The following is a 22422-nucleotide window of genomic DNA, read 5'->3' on the forward strand; positions in this document are numbered from 1 at the left end:
TACAAGCCGTGAGTAAAACGTTATGCTCAAATCCAGATTTTGCTGTAAAAATATCCTGCATGTAGTACATAAACACTAATGGATCCTGTTGTGTTTGTGATTGTGATAATTTCCAGGCTTCGTGAGTGAGAATGGTGTCACTGTGAAAGACCTCCCCAAACGTGCGCTGTACAACTCATACTTACCTGGCAGGGGAGATACCATGATCACGAAGGTGGTTCACCCAGGGCGAGGCTCAGCCATTGCACTCCGGCTGTGCTGACCCCTGCGAATTCCCCAAATGTGGGAATCTCGACTGCATAATTTCTGGTAGTGGGGGACTGCGTTCGCGCTCTCCCCTGATAACTTGTTGAAAATAATCCACTTAATTAGAACACAAATGTCAACATCAGTGTTGTCAGTTAGTGAGGGCAAGGCAACCCTGAAGTAGGGGTGGGCAAGTGAAGCCTCATGAAGCACTGAGGCTTTCCTAACAATTGTGTCAAAAAGATTAAAAGCTTCAAGAGTTCAGTGATGGTGACATCTGGTGGACAACTGAAGCCATAGCAACCTCTGAAGAGGTGTAAGAATCTCCCCTGATAACTTGTGGGGGGGGGGGAAAACATTGCAAGAGCTTCTGTTGGTTGTAACTGATTTTGCATAAACTTAATTTGGAGCAAAAGATTCTGCTCTAGTGCTGTTGGTGTGTAAATCTTTGTATTCCTAGGTGTGTGTGTTGTGTGTGTGTGTGTGTTGTGTGTGTGTGTGGTGTGTTGGTGTGTGTGTGTGTGTGTGTGTGTGTGTGTGTGTGTGTGTGTGTGTGTGTGGGGCTAAAGTAACAGATGAAACTTGGGTGCATACATGTACAAATGTAAAATAATTAGGGTGCATAGGTGTTTTCCAGTTAAGGATTTGAAGTGTTAAGATTACAGGAAATCTTTAGGCGCTAAATTAAGGGATCCTAAAGAGTGATGCTTAAAGATGGAGTCTTCATGACTCCAGTCAGTCAATATTCCCCATCCCTTGCTTTTAGAGACATGGTGTCCACTATATACAGGTGCTGGTCAAATCAATCTTTATTTATAGTGTCTTTTACAATCAAAATTGTTTCAAGGTGCTTTCCAGAATCCCAGGGCCTGACCCCAGACAAGCAACAGTGGCAAGGACCTTGAGCAGGACCAGGCTCATGTAGGGGGACCCTCCTGCTGATGGCCGGCTGGGTAAAGAGAGAGGAGAAGGGGGAGGACAGGTAGAGGATAGGAGAGGGAGATAGGGGGGAAGAGGAAGAGGCACAGAAACACACAAAAATACACTATACAACAGGTCAGCGGGGCCGGAGGTCATCATGCAGCTCCGAAGGCGGCGATACCTGTATAGTTCCAGTTACTATTATAGACAGACAAATTATCATACTTAGGGGGTCGTCTGATCGTTAGGTCACATCTTAGCTATGCTGTTATAGGCCAAGGCTGCCAGGGTCCGGAAACATGATCACCTGACAGGCCTCTGTCACCCCACTGGGTCATGGTCTCCTCTCCTCTCCTCATCAAGCAGACTAGTTATGCTGATTCCTGTGTAGTTTTTCTGCTTCTCCCCCCCCCCCCCCCCCCCCTTCTCTGTTCATTTACAGGTATCGCCGCCTTCGGAGCTGCATGATGACCTCCGGCCCCGCTGACCTGTTGTATAGTGTATTTTTGTGTGTTTCTGTGCCTCTTCCTCTCCTCTCCTCCTCCCTCTCCTACCTATCCTATCCTCTACCTGTCCTCCTCCTTCTCCTCCCTCTCTACCCAGCCGGCCATCAGCAGGAGGGTCCCCCTACATGAGCCTGGTCCTGCTCAAGGTTTCTTCCTGTTAAAGGGGACTTTTTCATAGTAGCAACTTGAAGACAGGGAAATTTGTCCCGTCAGCAGCCCGTCAATAGGCGCGTTTCCACTACACAGCGTTGACTATACGATTCGGTTCCACTTTCTCCATACACTTGTTTGTTCAAAGTGAGCTCAATACCAATGAACTGTAAAAAATGCTAAAAGTGACAAAACATAAAGCTAGTTTTAAACAACTCCGTTTGATTATACCACTTCCAATCCCTTGTATAAAAAACTTCTAATCCTTCCTGTTTATCCCACTTTGTTCCTTGATTCTCTGGTAATCGTCTTTGGTGTTTTTAGCTTTTATCGGTATCCTGTTTGTTTCCTCTGAGCTTCCATTGGTAACTTCCAGCTAAACCTCATTTCAGGTCTCGCTATGTAGCTCCATCTTCCTCTGTCTGCCACACAGTTCAAAAACTGTACCTCATTGTTTGACCATGGTATAACATTATTTGTAGTCAGTGAAATTAACATCGTAGCTGACTTTTACTCTCATGGCTCATCAGTAGCATCATGGAACACAACCCCACATAGAATATTTTTTACCAGCCACCACTGAGTATATTGGAGAATATTATATGCGTAAGCGGTTTGATTTTTGAAACCTTCATGAGTTCCTAAAATATATTTTTCATTCTGCAGGTTCAAGCACGTTTGCAGAACAAAGTAGTTACAGAAAACAAGTTTGAGGAGCTAAAGGCACAATACGCCCAAGACACTCACGTGATGCAGGAACAGCTCACGAGATACAAAAAGCAGCTGCGAGCAGCTGAGCAGACGATAAAAGACAACAACCAGACGATTCTGAAGGCACAGATGAAAGATAAAAAATGAGCAGACCATCACACACATGCAACAGCTGCTGGCTAAGAAAGACCTGGAGACCAGAGAAAAGCTGCAAGGAGAATTAGAAAAAGAGAGAAAAGTGGCCCAGGAGGCGGAAGAGAGGGCTGCGGTATGTTCATTTGCTAATTATCTGCAAGTTTTCAGAAACTGAACATATTGTTTTCTGTGTTTAATAGACGATAGAACGAAAAGCTGAATTGGCCAACAATTTACATCGAAAATTACTTCTTGCGGAGAAGAAAAAATCAGCAGCTGCAGTTGAGGAAATTTCAGTCCTCATGGAAAAGGTGCGGGATCTCAACCACGTGCTCATGGTCAGTGCACAAGATTCTGCTTGTGGTGTAGCATAGTGTGTCTGTTTGTTTAAATGGTGATGTGTAGATTTTTCTATCTGATCTTCGACCACAATCTAGGTCAAAAACACAAAGACTCCTGCTGATTCTGCGATGAAAGAAGTAACGAAAGTAAAGCAGGATAACACAAAGGAGAAAGGTACATTGTTCTTTTCTTTTAAGACAACTTAATACTTGTACTATGTGGTTTGAAAAACCAAAACAGAGATTAATTTCTTGTATAATTTGTGTTGGACAGACTTCGGCAGGGAGGTCAAAAAAGCAGAGACCGACAAGGGCACTCAAAGCTTTTCGAAACCTCTGGCCACTTTCAAAACTGATACTGACACCTATAAAAAGACAGATGAGGGCAAAATTGGTACCCTGATTTTCCAAACCTTGGTCCACCATCAAAACTGGCACTAACACCCAAGAAAAGCCAAAACCACCAGAAACAGGACCCTTCCTGATGCCAATGAAACCAAGGAAAAGACTCCCGGTGAATCTCCAACACAGGTAAAATCACTTCACTTCCCTCAGGAAACCCCCCAGAAGCAGTGCAGTCAAAGTTGTCGTCAGAGACGAACGCAAATACCAATGAGAAGCAGATGGTCCAGAGTTCTGTTTTTGGTGACTCAATACCTGCAGCAGGGGTTAAGGCACCCCAAAATCAAAGCTCTACTTCTTCAAAAGGTTACCTGAACAAGGGGGTGGAAACAAAGACAGTGAGAACGAGGGAACGTGACAACTCTTACTCCCTAGAAAAATTATTGGGCCCAAGACAAGGATCAGATGGCGATAATAGAAACATACTCGATGATTTTGACACACCATCAACAAGTCTAAGATCACGCAGAATCAGCTAGATCAGCTTCAGTGTCACAAATCGCCGTCCTGTCAACCTGAAGCACCCCCCTCCTCCAGCCCCAATGGCCAACATATTTTTAGACTTGTACATTTTCAACCAAACAATTAAGGGTGTAAATTACCGTAAAACACCGTAAGAAAATAATTCAGGAAAAACTATCAAAGTTCGGAAGACTAAGAAAATTTTATGTCTACGTCTAAAAAACAAAAGACAATGCTGACCCAAAAGCCATGTAGGCAGAGGGAGTCCAGTGGAACCAGGGCCAGCTCTCAGCATATCCTGCCATCTTCTAGAGGGGGCTTCTGCCTCAAGCCCTAGCAAAACATCCATCAATAAATTCAAATTTAAAAGACAAGGGAGAGGTTTCTAGGCAGGGGTCACTTGAGAATGCCTTTCGTAGCTGGGAATTCCAGAGGTGTTCAGTTTTGAGTCTGGTTTTATGAATTTTATTTAAACATTTTACTCATCTTAGTCAATGTTATTTTAGTGTACATGTTTTTAATAAAGATTTAAGTCATTCGAGCTATCAAGGAGCTGGTTTTTGTGGGATGGGGTGAAAACGATGATCTTGCCAAGGCTACAATAAGGGTAAAGCTACGGCTCACTGATTCAAAGCCTTCAATACAGATGGAACAGTGGACCACAGGCCGACACTTGAGCCTACTAAGCGCCCCAAAGAGTGGAGAGAGCTCATGGTGAGAATTAATGGCCAGAGAAGAGAAACTGAACCGTGTTGTCAGTGGAGAGCAGCATCTATTCTATATATCCCCTATATACACGTAAGCTAAGGAAAGCCTATGGTATCACTTATCGGGCAATAAACGCTAGTATTGATTGTTCAACACGTATTACTGCTTACCAATAACAGAAACTAGCTACATACTTGTTAATGTTCATCCCTACTACCTGCTGTGTCTGTGCTGCTCTACGTCTGTCTACAAACATCACATTGCTTCTCATAACTTGAATGGTAGTAAAGAAGACTCATAGTGAACTATTCATATTTATGTTGAGCTAAGCCATTGAGAGCAGCTGCCTATTGTGGCCATGTCATGGTATATTCAAGTCTCTTTATATTTTCAGTGTGTTGACACTCCAGAATGCTGGTCTACTTGTGGTCCCCAGAGTAGCTAGGGGCAGAATGGGGGGCCGAGCATTTAGCTACCAGGCCCCCCTGCTGTGGAACCAGCTCCCTGTCCAGGTACGGGAGGCTGACTCCATCTCTACTTTGAAGATTAGATCCTCCCCTTCCCTCTCCCTCCCCATACACCTATGTGTCATCAAAGCCTTACATTTAATATACATGTAATGTGTCATCAAAGCATTACATTTAATATACATGTAATGTGTCATCAAAGCCTTACATTTAATATACATGTAATGTGCCATCAAAGCATTACATGTAATATACATGTAAAGCTTTGATGAGGCTGTATCAAACTATATCAAAGCATAAACAACAAAGCCAATATAAAGGGCAAGGTTGTCAAAGTTTAAGAAATAACATATTTAGTTATAACTATATATCTAACTATATTTTGTAGACAAACAAACGAAGCATATGCAACTGGAAAGCCCCCAGAACTACCCGCATCACCCTCCTCATCTTCCTTTTCCACATCTTTGACTGGTCGTCTGTCACATCACAGTATGAAACGGTCAAGTCCTGATTTAGATTGTAGCCAAACATCTGATAGAGAACATTCAAAGAGTCGGGAATCCGTCTCAGAAGGTTCTCTATCACCCAAATGCAGGAGCCCATCACCTCCTAAAATAGAAGCTCGAGAATTAAATATTTCTATCAACATTAAGAACGGTAAACAAAAAGTGCTTGTTGGCGTTTCACTGGTATCACTGGTATTATTGACCTCAAGTCTTCTCTCCCTTACAGCCTTTGGGTTTGAGCCTGTACTTCATGTTCCACATCCACCAAAGTGCCAGAATCCCCGTACTGTTGAGAAAAGAACCGAGAACAGCCAGAAAGGTACAGGCAATTTCACTGAAGTTAATGGGGAAACAAAAATAAATGCTGCACTTTTGACTTAAAGCTTAAGAACGTGGATGAGCACAATAGCTAAATAACCAAACTCAACTGTGCTCTACTTAGCAGGCAGGTTTAGGCTCGGGACTGTGCCTCACGTTCCTCAGCCACCAAACTGCCCGAGGCCTACTGCTGTCAAGACCAACACTGAGAATGCAACTCTTAAAAACGAAAATGCAATGACAAAGAAGCTTCTTGCAACTCAAGAACTGCAGATGAAGCGTTTAAAGACTGTGATCGATGATCTTCAAACTCAGCTTGAGAAGGTCAAGTTCGAGAACCGAACACTAAAACAGGTGGGCCCACCCCTTATTGCTGTTGGATTTAAAATACATTTTTCTTCCTCGAAATTTGTATTTTTATGCCTTTTTATATATGTGCAACCTGTTAGATTGTAGTAGATTTTTTCTTTTTGAAGACTTAGTGGTGTCCTAAAATCCTTGGTTTTATCATTGTGCAGGCACAAGGGCGTCTGCAGCAGAGCAAAATTACAGAAAACAAGTTTGAGGAGCTAAAGGCACAGTACACCAAAGACACTCGCGCGTGGCAGGAGCAGCACAGAAACTACAGAAGGCAGCTGCGAGCAGCTGAGAAGACAATAAAGGACAACAACCTGATCTTTCTGAAGGAACAAACTAAAGTGAAAAAGCATGAGCAGACCATCACACACATGCAACAGCTGCTGGCTAAGAAGAGATGGAGACCAGAGATAAGATGCTACGAGAACTGGACAAACAGAAAAAAGTGGCCCAGGAGGCGGTGGAGAGAGCTGCGGTTTGTTCACCTGCGATGCCACGTTCATGCCAATTATTTACTGATCCATTTTCAAATGTTCCACAACCAGAACATATCTGTGATTTGTAGGCGGTAGAACGCAAAGCTGACCTGACCAACAGTTTGCATCAAAAGCTACTACGAGCAGAGAAGAATAAAACGGCAGCCGCGACTGAGGAAATTTCCCTTCTCATGGAAAAAGTGAAGGATCTCAACAACAAGCTCGTGGTCAGTCTGCACGCAACGTTTTTGGCTTGTAGGACGGTGTGAGCCTCTGTTTGACCATCAGATTGTTGACTTTTCTTCAGATTGAGGGAAAAGCGCAAAGAAACCCAAACACAGAAGCTCACTTCGTAATGAATGAAATAACGAAGAAAATAAAGAACAACACAAAGGAGAAAGGTATGGGCTTTTTAAATTATCTTCTCAGGATATCTGTATGTCTTTAACACTTTGGTTTGAAATATCAAATTGGAATTAATCTCTGGTATAATTTGTGTATGACAGACTCCAGGAGAGAGACCATGAGGAGGCAGGAGTCTGAAAGAACCACACAGGGATGGTCTAAGCATATGCGCTCTGTTAAAACCTACACTAAAGCCAGTGTAAAGGAAGAGGAGACCAAAAAAAGCTCTTCAAATCATCTGCATGCTGCTAAAACCTACATGAAACCCAGTGAAAAGCCAGATGAGACCAAAGCAATTGTCCTGGGTGGGTCCGAACCTGTTGACAAAGCTGACTCTGAGCCCACTGAAAAGACTCCTGATGAATCTCCACCATCACAGGTGAACCCGCTTCACCTCACTTCCAAATTTCCACATCAAAATATTGGTCAATATTTCTCAGGACATATTTTCACTAGAGATGCTAAAACTGCTTTTTAGGTCCAGGGCCCCTGTGAAAGTAGGCTGAACACATATTTAGACCTGGTTGTACAGAAGTTAATTCATGTTCTTGATTTTATACGCAGAAACCAACAAAGCTAGAGGAGAGCCAGCTGAACAATGGTGAACAGCAGGAGCACGAGGAGAAAAAAGAGAAGAGGCGCAAAAAACAGGACTCAAAGCGAAGCTCCCCAGAAGTGGAGAAGCCAAAGAGCCTCGGTGAAGATCAGATGTTGTCAGAGATGACCGCCATCAGCAGAGAGGAGCAGATGGACCAGAGAGCTGCGACTGGTGTCTCAAGGCCTGCATCATCGAGCCAATGCTCTACCGAGGGAATCGCTGTGCTTTCTTTAAAAAGTTCACAAAGATCCCTGAACAAAGAAGTGGAAACGGAAGCAGTGAAGATGATAGAAAGCCTGGATGATCATTCCGTCCAGGACAAATTACTGGGCCAAAGACAAGGACCAGCTGGTGATACACAAAACCTGCTAGATGATCCTGACGAGCAACAGACAAACGACAGCTTGATGAAAACTGGATCAGCTTCGGTGGAATCCCCTCCGGGCCTAATGAGCGACTTCGTGTAAGAAGAACCTCAGCATGAGAATGATTACATGTCTCACAAAACATGTGAGACATTCCTGTCCTTCACAGAGGAATGTTTGATTTAAAAACCAATAGTCAGGAAATACAATGAAACGACCAAATACAGAGAAAATCAATAAAAGAAACAAAAGGAAAGAAAAAGACCAAATTAGACACACACAGACACACAAGGTGCCAGGAGGGTCAATGCTTGTGCTGAAAATTCAATTTCCCTATGAGGGGATGAATAAAGTAAATCTTGAAAATGCTATTTTGAAACAAGTGAGCGATTCATTCATGCCTGTCACCATGACGGCAGCTGGGATGGACTCCAGCTGAATATCCCTCATACAAGAGGCTACGTGTAACAGATAGACGTATGTATGTTATACCATGGCTGTACGTCGTCATCTGTGGGGAAGGATGTCCAGGTTTTCGCTGTTGTACTATCTTACCCCGGTCGTACTAACTTACCCCAGTCATCTTACCCCTGTCGTACTAACTAACCCAGGCATGGGCAAACTACGGCCCGGGGGCCACACGCGGCCCGTTAAACGTTTTAATCCGGCCCGCCAAACTTGAAAAATTAAATGAATAAACCTTGTTAATGTTATATTTTCACTGCAATTCTGGTGTTTTCCCACTAGAAAAAAGACAGTCAGGAGGAGAGTGATGGTGATATCCTGAAGGATAACAGAACTTTCAGTGCTTTAAAATAGAAATGGTTATTAATTTTTTTTTAAAAAGGCACATTTTATTCATTTGATTTTAAGTGTTTTAAGACTCATTCCAAAGTCAGATATTTTGTTGTAATGCTTCTCTTCATTTTCATTTGAAATTAAAGCACATGTTTTCTCCATATCCCAATGTGTATTTTTTCTCCAATGAAGTGAGGTTACCAAAGCACTCCATCCATCCATCTGCTCCTGGTCCAGCCCCTTTGTCAAATGTTAGAACCCATTGTGGCCCACGAATCAAAATGTTTGCCCACCCCTGGTCCAGGATTTGGTTGATTAACCACCATGTCTCTAACGGCAAGAGGAAAAAAAAGTCAAGTTGAATATTTACATTTGAATGATTTACCATTAAAACTTTCTTTTCAGCACTGTGGCCAAATTAACCAAGAGTCAGTGTTTTAGATCCACGTATCCCTTCTTCCCTTAGTGGTGAAGACTTCATGAGCTTCTTCACTGATAAAGTTCTAGCTATCAGATAAATAGCTAACCAGGCCATCCCAACAACTGGACCATCACCAGATGTGCTGACTGTGGGAACATACAGGTTCTCCAATGAGCCCATAAACTCCTTCAGCCCTATATATTTTTCTGAGGCGTCTTCGCTAATTCATAAATCCAAGACCACCACGTGTCTTTTAGATCCCATCCCAACACACCTGTTGAAGGATGTTTTACCATTGATAGGCAGTTCTATCCTGGACCAGATCAATGGTTCTTTAGTGTCAGGTTAAGTACCCCAGTCCTACAAGGTGGCAGTGATTAAGCTGTTGCTTAAAAAACCATGGAACCACATGAAAACCACTGGATCCTGACGTATTAGCAAATTATAGGCCGATATCCAACCTTCCTTTTATCTCTAAAGTTCTAGAGAAGGTGGTGGTGACTCAGTTACTGGAGCACCTGCAGAGAAACAGCCTGTTTGAGATGTTTCAGTCAGGCCTTAGAGCTCATCACAACACAGAAACAGCACTTCTTCAAGTTACTAATGATCTTCTCATAGCTTCAGATCATGGACTGGTCTCTATGCTGATTCTGCTGCAGCACTAGACTGGTTTAGATCATATTTATCTGATAGATACCAGTTTGCCCATGTCCATGGTGTCCTCATACAGTAGGGTTAGCAATGGAGTTCCTCAAGGCTCTGTACTTTCACCTTGTACATGCTTCCCTTAGGGAACATTATTCGGCAGCATGGGATACATTTTCATTGTTATGCTGATGACACTCAGCTTTATTTATCCATGAAACCGGAGGAGACAGAGAAGTTAGTGAAGAGGACTGGTCCAAGAGAAGAGGGAGATGGGACAATGGAAGCACTGAGGAGTATCCAAAAGATGAGGAAATTGTGTTGCAACCCTATGGTAACGTAGGGGTAAGGTGGTACGACCGGGGTAAGGCAGTACGAGCAGGGTAAGAAAGTATGACCGGGGTAAGAAAGTACGACCGGGGTAAGATAGTACGACCGGGGTTAGTTAGTACGACCGGGGTTAGTTCAGGGGTGGGCAAACATTTTGATTTGTGGGCCACAATGGGTTCTAACATTTGACAAAGGGGCCGGACCAGGAGCAGATGGATGGATGGAGTGCTTTGGTAACCTCACTTCATTGGAGAAAAAATACACATCTTGGGATATGGAGAAAACATGTGCTTTAATTTCAAATGAAAATGAAGAGAAGCATTACAACAAAATATCTGACTTTGGAATGAGTCTTAAAACACTTAAAATCAAATGAATAAAATGTGCCTTTTTAAAAAAAATTAATAACCATTTCTATTTTAAAGCACTGAAAGTTCTGTTATCCTTCAGGATATCACCATCACTCTCCTCCTGACTGTCTTTTTTCTAGTGGGAAAACACCAGAATTGCAGTGAAAATATAACATTAACAAGGTTTATTCATTTAATTTTTCAAGTTTGGCGGGCCGGATTAAAACGTTTAACGGGCCGCGTGTGGCCCCCGGGCCGTAGTTTGCCCATGCCTGTCATGGACGGTGTCCTGAGCCCTCCGCTGTCACTACGGCCTCTCCAGGACTGTCTGCAGACTTCACAGTACGGTTGGTCTCCAGAAAGGAAGTAAAAGTCCACAACCTCCTCCTGAATGTGGATAAAGCTAAAGATCATCATAACTTCAGGAAAAACCAGACAAGCTCTACGTCAGAGCTGTGAAGGTTGTAGGTGGCACAAAATTCGTATGCACTTGGGGGGGGGGTTCTGTTGGTTTTCCCACACACGATCGACATCATCGTTGCCCTGGAACAGATGGATCTGGTTCGCATCCATTCCCGCCGGTCCTTTCAGTGTGTCTGACCTTCTGGGCCCCAACTGTGAATCTCCTTGCATAATGGGACAGGTCCCTTTAGGTGACATGCCTCTCTATATGCTGGCTATCTGAAAGGGAGTCGGCCATGTCCGGGAGTCCTGCACGCAGAGAGTAACCGCAGCTCTGGGACACCGCAGGCTGTAACGCCACACACCTACTGGTCTCCAGAAAAAGGTGACTGCGGAAAAAGGAGTCTGCCAATGGAACAGTCTTGCCTACCACTCCAGGCACTTCTGGGGGATGAAACCACACCCTGTCATCCTTCAGGACCTTCCTCCTCTTCATCTTTCCATGTTTGCCCTGAAAGGATGCAGCCTTCTGGAAGAGTCCATTGGTTTCGTCCTCTTTCAGCCGTGCAACGTCAGGCTTTGGGAGCAGACTCCCACATTTTGTGCCATCCCTCATAAGTCACCTAATAAGAAAACACACGACCTTATCCGACAGTCACCGAATACTCAAACTTGAGCTTGTTTTTAATTGTCCTCTCAGGAGCCGCCACCAGAACCTTGAATATAACCAGCATTTTAGTGTAAGCTTTGATATTGGCACACTTTAGTGCCCTGGATCTGGAGCAAAGAGTCACCTTGATGTGATGTTCAGGTGGTGATCTTGCCGTTGACGGTGGAGTGGCGCGTCTGACTGACTGGCTCTGATTTCCTGACGAGAATGTATTTGCAGAATCTTTTCAGGGAGCTGGTGGCTATGTCATTTTCGGCCATGACCAACCATTGCTTCAGAGGTGTGTGTGCTTCCTGGGCCGTTCTCCTCATGGTCGCTTCCACATTGAGGGTCAGGCTGAAGTCGCATAAATGGCTCTGTCCACACACATCTCTAGATGGCAGGAGACTTGTGGGAAGAACTGAATGTACTTGAGGTAATCCTTAACCCACTCATCATTTATTGGTTCCATCTCTGGCCGTTCCATCTCTGGCCGTTGCTGGTCAATTCTTTAACACAAAGACTCCTGCTGATTCTGCGATGAAAGAAGTAACAAAAGTAAAGCAGGATAACACAAAGGAGAAAGGTACATTGTTCTTTTCTTTTAAGACAACTTAATACTTGTACTATATGGTTTGAAAAACCAAAACGGAGATTAATTTCTTGTATAATTTGTGTTGGACAGACTTTGGCAGGGAGGTCAAAAAAGCAGAGACCGACAAGGGGACTCAAAGCTTTTCGAAACCTCTGGCCACTTTCAAAACTGATACTGACACCTATAAAAAGACAGATGAGGGCAAAATTGGTACCCTGAGTTCTTCCAAACCTTGGTCCACCATCAAAACTGGCACTAACACCCAAGAAAAGCCAAAAGACACCAGAAACAGGACCCTTCCTGATGCCAAAACTGCCAATGAAACCAAGGAAAAGACTCCCGGTGAATCTCCAACACAGGTAAAATCACTTCACTTCCCCCCAGAAGCAGTGCAGTCAAAGTTGTCGTCAGAGACGAACGCAAATACCAATGAGAAGCAGATGGTCCAGAGTTCTGTGTTTGGTGACTCAATACCTGCAGCAGGGGTTAAGGCACCCCAAAATCAAAGCTCTACTTCTTCAAAAGGTTACCTCAACAAGGGGGTGGAAACAAAGACAGTGAGAACGAGGGAACGTGAGAACTCTTACTCCCTAGAAAAATTATTGGGCCCAAGACAAGGATCAGATGGCGATAATAGAAACATACTCGATGATTTTGACACACCATCAACAAGTCTATGATCACGCAGAATCAGCTAGATCAGCTTCAGTGTCACAAATCGCCGTCCTGTCAACCTGAAGCACCCCCCTCCTCCAGCCCCAATGGCCAACATATTTTTAGACTTGTACATTTTCAACCAAACAATTAAGGGTGTAAAACACCGTAAGAAAATAATTCAGGAAAAACTATCAGAAAGATCAGAAGACTAGGAAAATTCTATGTCTACGTCTAAAAAAACAAAAGACAATACTGAACCAAAAGCCATGTAGGCAGAGGGAGTCCAGTGGAACCAGGGCCAGCTCTCAGCATAACCTGTCATCTTCTAGAGGGGGCTTCTGCCTCAAGCCCTAGCAAAACATCCATCAATAAATTCAAATTTAAAAGACAAGGGAGAGGTTTCTAGGCAGGGGTCACTTGAGAATGCCTTTCGTAGCTGGGAATTCCAGAGGTGTTCAGTTTTGAGTCTGGTTTTATGAATTTTAAACATTTTACTCATCTTAGTCAATGTTATTTTAGTGTACATGTTTTTAATAAAGATTTAAGTCATTCGAGCTATCAAGGAGCTGGTTTTTGTGGGATGGGGTGAAAACGATGATCTTGCCAAGGCTACAATAAGGGTAAAGCTACGGCTCACTGATTCAAAGCCTTCAATACAGATGGAACAGTGGACCACAGGCCGACACTTGAGCCTACTAAGCGCCCCAAAGAGTGGAGAGAGCTCATGGTGAGAATTAATGGCCAGAGAAGAGAAACTGAACCGTGTTGTCAGTGGAGAGCAGCATCTATTCTATATATCCCCTATATACACGTAAGCTAAGGAAAGCCTATGGTATCACTTATCGGGCAATAAACGCTAGTATTGATTGTTCAACACGTATTACTGCTTACCAATAACAGAAACTAGCTACATACTTGTTAATGTTCATCCCTACTACCTACCTGCTGTGTCTGTGCTGCTCTACGTCTGTCTACAAACATCACATTGCTTCTCATAACTTGAATGGTAGTAAAGAAGACTCATAGTGAACTATTCATATTTATGTTGAGCTAAGCCATTGAGAGCAGCTGCCTATTGTGGCCATGTCATGGTATATTCAAGTCTCTTTATATTTTCAGTGTGTTGACACTCCAGAATGCTGGTCTACTTGTGGTCCCCAGAGTAGCTAGGGGCAGAATGGGGGGCCGAGCATTTAGCTACCAGGCCCCCCTGCTGTGGAACCAGCTCCCTGTCCAGGTACGGGAGGCTGACTCCATCTCTACTTTGAAGATTAGATCCTCCCCTTCCCTCTCCCTCCCCATACACCTATGTGTCATCAAAGCCTTACATTTAATATACATGTAATGTGTCATCAAAGCATTACATTTATATACATGTAATGTGTCATCAAAGCATTACATTTAATATACATGTAATGTGTCATCAAAGCCTTACATTTAATATACATGTAATGTGCCATCAAAGCATTACATGTAATATACATGTAAAGCTTTGATGAGGCTGTATCAAACTATATCAAAGCATAAACAACAAAGCCAATATAAAGGGCAAGGTTGTCAAAGTTTAAGAAATAACATATTTAGTTATAACTATATATCTAACTATATTTTGTAGACAAACAAACGAAGCATATGCAACTGGAAAGCCCAGAACTACCCGCATCACCCTCCTCCTCATCTTCCTTTTCCACATCTTTGACTGGTCGTCTGTCACATCACAGTATGAAACGGTCAAGTCCTGATTTAGATTGTAGCCAAACATCTGATAGAGAACATTCAAAGAGTCGGGAATCCGTCTCAGAAGGTTCTCTATCACCCAAATGCAGGAGCCCATCACCTCCTAAAATAGAAGCTCGAGAATTAAATATTTCTATCAACATTAAGAACGGTAAACAAAAAGTGCTTGTTGGCGTTTCACTGGTATCACTGGTATTATTGACCTCAAGTCTTCTCTCCCTTACAGCCTTTGGGTTTGAGCCTGTACTTCATGTTCCACATCCACCAAAGTGCCAGAATCCCCGTACTGTTGAGAAAAGAACCGAGAACAGCCAGAAAGGTACAGGCAATTTCACTGAAGTTAATGGGGAAACAAAAATAAATGCTGCACTTTTGACTTAAAGCTTAAGAACGTGGATGAGCACAATAGCTAAATAACCAAACTCAACTGTGCTCTACTTAGCAGGCAGGTTTAGGCTCGGGACTGTGCCTCACGTTCCTCAGCCACCAAACTGCCAGAGGCCTACTGCTGTCAAGACCAACACTGAGAATGCAACTCTTAAAAACGAAAATGCAATGACAAAGAAGCTTCTTGCAACTCAAGAACTGCAGATGAAGCGTTTAAAGACTGTGATCGATGATCTTCAAACTCAGCTTGAGAAGGTCAAGTTCGAGAACCGAACACTAAAACAGGTGGGCCCACCCCTTATTGCTGTTGGATTTAAAATACATTTTTCTTCCTCGAAATTTGTATTTTTATGCCTTTTTATATATGTGCAACCTGTTAGATTGTAGTAGATTTTTTCTTTTTGAAGACTTAGTGGTGTCCTAAAATCCTTGGTTTTATCATTGTGCAGGCACAAGGGCGTCTGCAGCAGAGCAAAATTACAGAAAACAAGTTTGAGGAGCTAAAGGCACAGTACACCAAAGACACTCGCGCGTGGCAGGAGCAGCACAGAAACTACAGAAGGCAGCTGCGAGCAGCTGAGAAGACAATAAAGGACAACAACCTGATCTTTCTGAAGGAACAAACTAAAGTGAAAAAGCATGAGCAGACCATCACACACATGCAACAGCTGCTGGCTAAGAAAGAGATGGAGACCAGAGATAAGATGCTACGAGAACTGGACAAACAGAAAAAAGTGGCCCAGGAGGCGGTGGAGAGAGCTGCGGTTTGTTCACCTGCGATGCCACGTTCATGCCAATTATTTACTGATCCATTTTCAAATGTTCCACAACCAGAACATATCTGTGATTTGTAGGCGGTAGAACGCAAAGCTGACCTGACCAACAGTTTGCATCAAAAGCTACTACGAGCAGAGAAGAATAAAACGGCAGCCGCGACTGAGGAAATTTCCCTTCTCATGGAAAAAGTGAAGGATCTCAACAACAAGCTCGTGGTCAGTCTGCACGCAACGTTTTTGGCTTGTAGAACGGTGTGAGCCTCTGTTTGACCATCAGATTGTTGACTTTTCTTCAGATTGAGGGAAAAGCGCAAAGAAACCCAAACACAGAAGCTCACTTCGTAATGAATGAAATAACGAAGAAAATAAAGAACAACACAAAGGAGAAAGGTATGGGCTTTTTAAATGATCTTCTCAGGATATCCGCATGTCTTTAACACTTTGATTTGAAATATCAAATTGGAATTAATCTCTGGTATAATTTGTGTATGACAGACTCCGGCAGAGAGACCATGAGGAGGCAGGAGTCTGAAAGAACCACACAGGGATGGTCTAAGCATATGCGCTCTGTTAAAACCTACACTAAAGCCAGTGTAAAGGAAGAGGAGACCAAAAAAAGCTCTTCAAATCATCTGCATGCTGCTAAAACCTACATGAAACCCAGTGAAAAGCCAGATGAGACCAAAGCAATTGTCCTGGGTGGGTCCGAACCTGTTGACAAAGCTGACTCTGAGCCCACTGAAAAGACTCCTGATGAATCTCCACCATCACAGGTGAACCCGCTTCACCTCACTTCCAAATTTCCACATCAAAATATTGGTCAATATTTCTCAGGACATATTTTCACTAGAGATGCTAAAACTGCTTTTTAGGTCCAGGGCCCCTGTGAAAGTAGGCTGAACACATATTTAGACCTGGTTGTACAGAAGTTAATTCATGTTCTTGATTTTATATGCAGAAACCAACAAAGCTAGAGGAGAGCCAGCTGAACAATGGTGAACAGCAGGAGCACGAGGAGAAAAAAGAGAAGAGGCGCAAAAAACAGGACTCAAAGCGAAGCTCCCCAGAAGTGGAGAAGCCAAAGAGCCTCGGTGAAGATCAGATGTTGTCAGAGATGACCGCCATCAGCAGAGAGGAGCAGATGGACCAGAGAGCTGCGACTGGTGTCTCAAGGCCTGCATCATCGAGCCAATGCTCTACCGAGGGAATCGCTGTGCTTTCTTTAAAAAGTTCACAAAGATCCCTGAACAAAGAAGTGGAAACGGAAGCAGTGAAGATGATAGAAAGCCTGGATGATCATTCCGTCCAGGACAAATTACTGGGCCAAAGACAAGGACCAGCTGGTGATACACAAAACCTGCTAGATGATCCTGACGAGCAACAGACAAACGGCAGCTTGATGAAAACTGGATCAGCTTCGGTGGAATCCCCTCCGGGCCTAATGAGCGACTTCGTGTAAGAAGAACCTCAGCATGAGAATGATTACATGTCTCACAAAACATGTGAGACATTCCTGTCCTTCAGAGGAATGTTTGATTTAAAAACCAATAGTCAGGAAATACAATGAAACGACCAAATACAGAGAAAATCAATAAAAGAAACAAAAGGAAAGAAAAAGACCAAATTAGACACACACAGACACACAAGGTGCCAGGAGGGTCAATGCTTGTGCTGAAAATTCAATTTCCCTATGAGGGGATGAATAAAGTAAATCTTGAAAATGCTATTTTGAAACAAGTGAGCGATTCATTCATGCCTGTCACCATGACGGCAGCTGGGATGGACTCCAGCTGAATATCCCTCATACAAGAGGCTACGTGTAACAGATAGACGTATGTATGTTATACCATGGCTGTACGTCGTCATCTGTGGGGAAGGATGTCCAGGTTTTCGCTGTTGTACTATCTTACCCCTGTCGTACTAACTTACCCCAGTCATCTTACCCCTGTCGTACTAACTAACCCAGGCATGGGCAAACTACGGCCCGGGGGCCACACGCGGCCCGTTAAACGTTTTAATCCGGCCCGCCAAACTTGAAAAATTAAATGAATAAACCTTGTTAATGTTATATTTTCACTGCAATTCTGGTGTTTTCCCACTAGAAAAAAGACAGTCAGGAGGAGAGTGATGGTGATATCCTGAAGGATAACAGAACTTTCAGTGCTTTAAAATAGAAATGGTTATTAATTTTTTTTTAAAAAGGCACATTTTATCATTTGATTTTAAGTGTTTTAAGACTCATTCCAAAGTCAGATATTTTGTTGTAATGCTTCTCTTCATTTTCATTTGAAATTAAAGCACATGTTTTCTCCATATCCCAAGATGTGTATTTTTTCTCCAATGAGGTGAGGTTACCAAAGCACTCCATCCATCCATCCGCTCCTGGTCCGGCCCCTTTGTCAAATGTTAGAACCCATTGTGGCCCACGAATCAAAATGTTTGCCCACCCCTGAACTAACCCCTGTCGTACTAACTAACCCCGGTCGTACTATCTTACCCCGGTCGTACTACCTTACCCCGGTCGTACCACCTTACCCCTACGTTACCATAGGGTTGCAACACAATTTCCTCATCTTTTGGATACGCCTCAGTGCTTCCATTGTCCCATCTCCCTCTTCTCTTGGACCAGTCCTCTTCACTAACTTCTCTGTCTCCTCTGGTTTCATGGATAAATAAAGCTGAGTGTCATAAGCATAACAATGAAAATTTATCCCATGCTGCCGAATAATGTTCCCTAAGGGAAGCATGTACAAGGTGAAGAGGATTGGTCCAAGTACAGAGCCTTGAGGAACTCCATGGCTAACCCTACTGTGTGAGGAGGGAACACCATGGACATGGGCAAACTGGTATCTATCAGATAAGTATGATCTAAACCAGTCTAGTGCTGCAGCAGAACCAGCATAGAGACCAGTCCATGATCTGAAGCTATGAGAAGATCATTAGTAACTTGAAGAAGTGCTGTTTCTGTGTTGTGATGAGCTCTAAAGCCTGACTGAAACATCTCAAACAGCCTGTTTCTCTGCAGGTGCTGCAGTAACTGGGTCACCACCACCTTCTCTAGAACTTTAGAGATAAAAGGAAGGTTGGATATCGGCCTATAATTTGCTAATACGTCAGGATCCAGTGGTTTTCATGTGGTTCCATGGTTTTTTAAGCAACAGCTTAATCACTGCCACCTTGTAGGACTGGGGTACTTAACCTGTCATTAAGAACCATTGATCTGGTCCAGGATAGATCTGCCTATCAATGGTAAAACATCCTTCAACAGGTGTGTTGGGATGGGATCTAAAAGACACGTGGTGGTCTTGGATTTATGAATTAGCGAAGACGCCTCAGAAAAATATATAGGGCTGAAGGAGTTTAAGGGCTCATTGGAGAACCTGTATGTTCCCACAGTCAGCACATCTGGTGATGGTCCAGTTGTTGGGATGGCCTGGTTAGCTATTTATCTAATAGCTAGAACTTTATCAGTGAAGAAGCTCATGAAGTCTTCACCACTAAGGGAAGAAGGGATACGTGGATCTAAAACACTGTGACTCTTGGTTAATTTGGCCACAGTGCTGAAAAGAAAGTTTTAATGGTAAATCATTCAAATGTAAATATTCAACTTGACTTTTTTTCCCTCTTGCCTTTAGAGACATGGTGGTTAATCAACCAAACCCTGGACGGTGTCCTGAGCCCTCTGCTGTCACTACGGCGTCTCCAGGACTGTCTGCAGACTTCACAGTACGGTTGGTCTCCAGAAAGGAAGTAAAAGTCCACAACCTCCTCCTGGATGTGGATAAAGCTAAAGATCATCATAACTTCAGGAAAAACCAGACAAGCTCCACGTCAGAGCTGTGAAGGTTGTAGGTGGCACAAAATTCGTATGCACTTGAGGTGCTTCTGTTGGTTTTCCCCACACACGATCGACGTCATCATTGCCCTGGAACAGATGGACCTGGTTCGCATCCATTCCCGCCGGTCCTTTCAGTGTGTCTGACCTTCTGGGCCCGAACTGTGAATCTCCTTGCATAATGGGACAGGTCCCTTTTGGTGACATGCCTCTCTATATGCTGGCTATCTGAAAGGGAGTCGGCCATGTCCGGGAGTCCTGCACGCAGAGAGTAACCGCAACGATATAGAAAAGCGCTTGTTTTCCTGTGCCGGGCACGCAGCTCTGGGACACCGCAGGCTGTAACGCCACACACCTACTGGTCTCCAGAAAAAGGAGTCTGCCAATGGAACAGTCTTGCCTACCACTCCAGGCACTTCTGGGGGATGAAACCACATCCTGTCATCCTTCAGGACCTTCCTCCACTTCATCCTTTCCATGTTTGCCCTGAAAGGATGCAGCCTTCCGGAAGAGTCCATTGGTTTCATCCTCTTTCAGCCGTGCAACGTCAGGCTTTGGGAGCAGACTCCCACATTTTGTGCCATCCCTCATAAGTCACCTAATAAGAAAACACACGACTTTATCCGACAGTCACCGATTACTCAAACTTGAGCTTGTTTTTAATGGATTACCTCCGGTTGTGCTGCTGATGTTGCTGTGCACGGACATGGCTGAGGCGCTGCATCCTTCACAGCGGTTGTCCTCTCGGGAGCCGCCACCAGAACCTTGAATATAACCAGCATTTTAGTGTAAGCTTTGATATTGGCACACTTTAGTGCCCAGGATCTGGAGCAAAGAGTCACCTTGATGTGATGTTCAGGTGGTGATCTTGCCGTTGACGGTGGAGTGGCGCGTCTGACTGACTGGCTCTGATTTCCTGACGAGAATGTATTTGCAGAATCTTTTCAGGGAGCTGGTGGCTATGTCATTTTCGGCCATGACCAACCATTGCTTCAGAGGTGTGTGTGCTTCCTGGGCCGTTCTCCTCATGGTCACTTCCACATTGAGGGTCAGGCTGAAGTCGCATAAATGGCTCTGTCCACACACATCTCTAGATGGCAGGAGACTTGTGGGAAGAACTGAATGTACTTGAAGTAATCCTTAACCCACTCATCATTTATTGGTTCCATCTCTGGCCGTTGCTTTTCTTTAACGTGGCGATGATACTGAAATATCACATTGAATTATGAGTCACTTAACGGGACAAGACTGCAAAGATTTATTTTGTTTAGAACAGCACACTTACTATTTAATGTAGCCAACATAATTTTCCACCAGCCAGTGAAACCTTTCGCCTAATGTGGTGAGAGCCTCAGTGTTTGGACAGTATATTTTTCCTTTGTACTGGCTGTGGCCAGTCTCCACCGTCCTGAACTGTCCGCAAGCTCTACAAGAATTAGTAGTGACCGTCCGATTATGCTTTTTTTGTTTCACATCCGAGAGAGTGGAAACATGGGGCTCTGGAGCAGGAGAAGTGTTATCAGAGGCAATGGTCAGCTGCGGTACCAAAACAAGCTGCGACACTACAAACTTCGGCAGAATGGGCCTCTCTCTGTTGGGAGCTGAGGAATCTGGAGCTTGTGTGACCGAGGACTGAAAGAGGGTGGCTGATGGTCCACTGGAGGCAACTGCAGGATCAATTCGCCGCACCCTCGGTTTTGCCTGTCCAGCTGTATTTGCTGGCATATGGTATGTGTGCAGCTGGTAACTGGGGGCTGCTGTTGGTACTGTGGCAGAGAGATGGGTTTTGTTTTTGCAAAGGGCAATGGGTCAGCTGCCACTGGCAGTTGCACACCTTGCAAAAGAACACACCTCCTGACCCTTCAACTGTTGGTTATACCACTGCATGAGGGTGGTCTGGTTCACTACACGTTGAAAGGTCGTCTGCTGCATTAGCGTCCCATTGCACAGAACCAGCTGCCGGATCTTTTTGTAGTCCTGTAAAATTAGAGACCATCGAGATACGCTGTGTTCTCTTTTTTTGGGGCTCGTGTGAATGTTGCACAGCCTCACGAAGATGGTCTCAATCAGGCGACAGCAGTTTGGCCACTGAGCTGGTGAACCACTTGAGCCAAGAACACACCGTTTTGTGCTTTCTACCCCAGGAGTGAGCACAGCCTTCTTTTTAGGAGACCTGAAGCGTCCAGTTAGCAACCGGTCCTGATGTCTTGCAGCATACACAATCCTGTCTTTGTCAAATTTGTCCAGACTCTGCCACAAACCCAGAATGGTGCTAACTTGTTGATTGTTCAGGGTCAATCCTGTCTGCTCTCGTAGCTCCACCAAGTATTCAGCCAGTTCATCTACACGGTCCGTTCCAGGAATGCTGCGGTTGTCTCCAGCCTGGAAAATAAAAACTGACATTTAGCTTCTGTGGCATCACAATTTCCTTGTCACTACTTAAATTCTTGCAGACAGACAGATGTCAGGGACCCGACGAGAACCCAAATGCAACACCGGAGTTCGACGGAACACAGCTTTATTATCAGGAATAGACAGCAGACAGGATTCACCGGGGAGCAGGCAGGATAGAATAATTGGGGAAGGTTGAAGGTGATCTATAGATCGACTGAGAATTTATTTATCACTTACATCCTGTTGTGAAGAGGACATGGAAGAAGGAAGCTGGGGCTGAAGCAAAACTGTAGATGACTGAAGAGGAGGCACAGCTGAAGGGTGTGGAGGCACTGCTGGAGGATGTGGAGTCCCATTAGTGAATGAAGG

The 22422-nt window shown here is 44.1% G+C and overlaps 2 protein-coding genes, 1 long non-coding RNA gene and 1 other non-coding gene across 13 annotated transcripts; 3 read left to right on the forward strand and 1 right to left on the reverse strand.

Moving 5' to 3' along the window:
* The first annotated feature begins 177 nt into the window (after window positions 1-177).
* Window positions 178-341, forward strand: LOC130516676 (U1 spliceosomal RNA). Its single transcript, XR_008947566.1, has one exon. It is a non-coding gene; the product is annotated as a U1 spliceosomal RNA (small nuclear RNA).
* A 1703-nt stretch (window positions 342-2044) lies between these two features.
* On the forward strand, window positions 2045-9038 carry LOC130516142 (uncharacterized). Of its 6 annotated transcripts, none has more exons than XM_057016968.1 (11): window positions 2944-3007; window positions 3107-3185; window positions 3285-4588; window positions 4977-5094; window positions 5438-5877; window positions 6001-6230; window positions 6395-6708; window positions 6799-6936; window positions 7017-7110; window positions 7216-7493; window positions 7679-9038. In XM_057016968.1, exons 7-11 carry the CDS (start codon window positions 6631-6633, stop codon window positions 8177-8179), a joined length of 1089 nt encoding a protein of 362 aa, XP_056872948.1. In that variant the 5' UTR covers window positions 2944-3007; window positions 3107-3185; window positions 3285-4588; window positions 4977-5094; window positions 5438-5877; window positions 6001-6230; window positions 6395-6630; the 3' UTR covers window positions 8180-9038. The 6 variants fall into 6 exon arrangements, 5 of the variants coding, with proteins under 5 accessions (XP_056872944.1, XP_056872948.1, XP_056872945.1 ...); XM_057016965.1 differs by having other exon boundaries at window positions 5785-5877; XM_057016966.1 differs by having other exon boundaries at window positions 3285-3541; window positions 5785-5877.
* Window positions 9039-10544: 1506 nt separating this feature from the next.
* On the reverse strand, window positions 10545-12149 carry LOC130516145 (uncharacterized). The gene is made up of 2 exons (XR_008947369.1): window positions 11818-12149; window positions 10545-11646 (listed from the first exon to the last, which is right to left on the reverse strand). It is a non-coding gene; the product is annotated as an uncharacterized LOC130516145 (long non-coding RNA).
* Window positions 12150-12160: 11 nt separating this feature from the next.
* LOC130516141 (uncharacterized) lies at window positions 12161-20317 on the forward strand. 5 transcript variants are annotated; one of them, XM_057016959.1, is made up of 12 exons: window positions 12161-12258; window positions 12358-12626; window positions 13584-13651; window positions 14044-14161; window positions 14888-14980; window positions 15104-15333; window positions 15498-15812; window positions 15903-16040; window positions 16121-16214; window positions 16320-16597; window positions 16783-17279; window positions 19460-20317. In XM_057016959.1, exons 6-12 carry the CDS (start codon window positions 15217-15219, stop codon window positions 19665-19667), a joined length of 1647 nt encoding a protein of 548 aa, XP_056872939.1. In that variant the 5' UTR covers window positions 12161-12258; window positions 12358-12626; window positions 13584-13651; window positions 14044-14161; window positions 14888-14980; window positions 15104-15216; the 3' UTR covers window positions 19668-20317. The 5 variants fall into 5 exon arrangements, with proteins under 5 accessions (XP_056872939.1, XP_056872938.1, XP_056872942.1 ...); XM_057016958.1 differs by lacking the exon at window positions 13584-13651; XM_057016962.1 differs by lacking the exon at window positions 13584-13651 and having other exon boundaries at window positions 15107-15333.
* Window positions 20318-22422: the final 2105 nt, after the last annotated feature.

Source organism: Takifugu flavidus, chromosome 19 (assembly GCF_003711565.1).
Source record: "Takifugu flavidus isolate HTHZ2018 chromosome 19, ASM371156v2, whole genome shotgun sequence".
Classification (NCBI taxonomy): domain Eukaryota; kingdom Metazoa; phylum Chordata; class Actinopteri; order Tetraodontiformes; family Tetraodontidae; genus Takifugu; species Takifugu flavidus.

Coding starts and splice junctions, on each gene's coding strand:
- LOC130516142 (XM_057016964.1), top strand. CDS start 2,698: ATGCAACAGCTGCTGGCTAAGAAAGACCTGGAGACCAGAGAAAAGCTG. Junction 3,008..3,106: donor ATCTCAACCACGTGCTCATG/GTCAGTGCACAA, acceptor ACCACAATCTAG/GTCAAAAACACAAAGACTCC. Junction 3,186..7,215: donor GGATAACACAAAGGAGAAAG/GTACATTGTTCT, acceptor TGTGTATGACAG/ACTCCAGGAGAGAGACCATG.
- LOC130516141 (XM_057016959.1), top strand. CDS start 15,217: ATGACAAAGAAGCTTCTTGCAACTCAAGAACTGCAGATGAAGCGTTTA. Junction 16,041..16,120: donor ATCTCAACAACAAGCTCGTG/GTCAGTCTGCAC, acceptor ACTTTTCTTCAG/ATTGAGGGAAAAGCGCAAAG. Junction 16,215..16,319: donor GAACAACACAAAGGAGAAAG/GTATGGGCTTTT, acceptor TGTGTATGACAG/ACTCCGGCAGAGAGACCATG.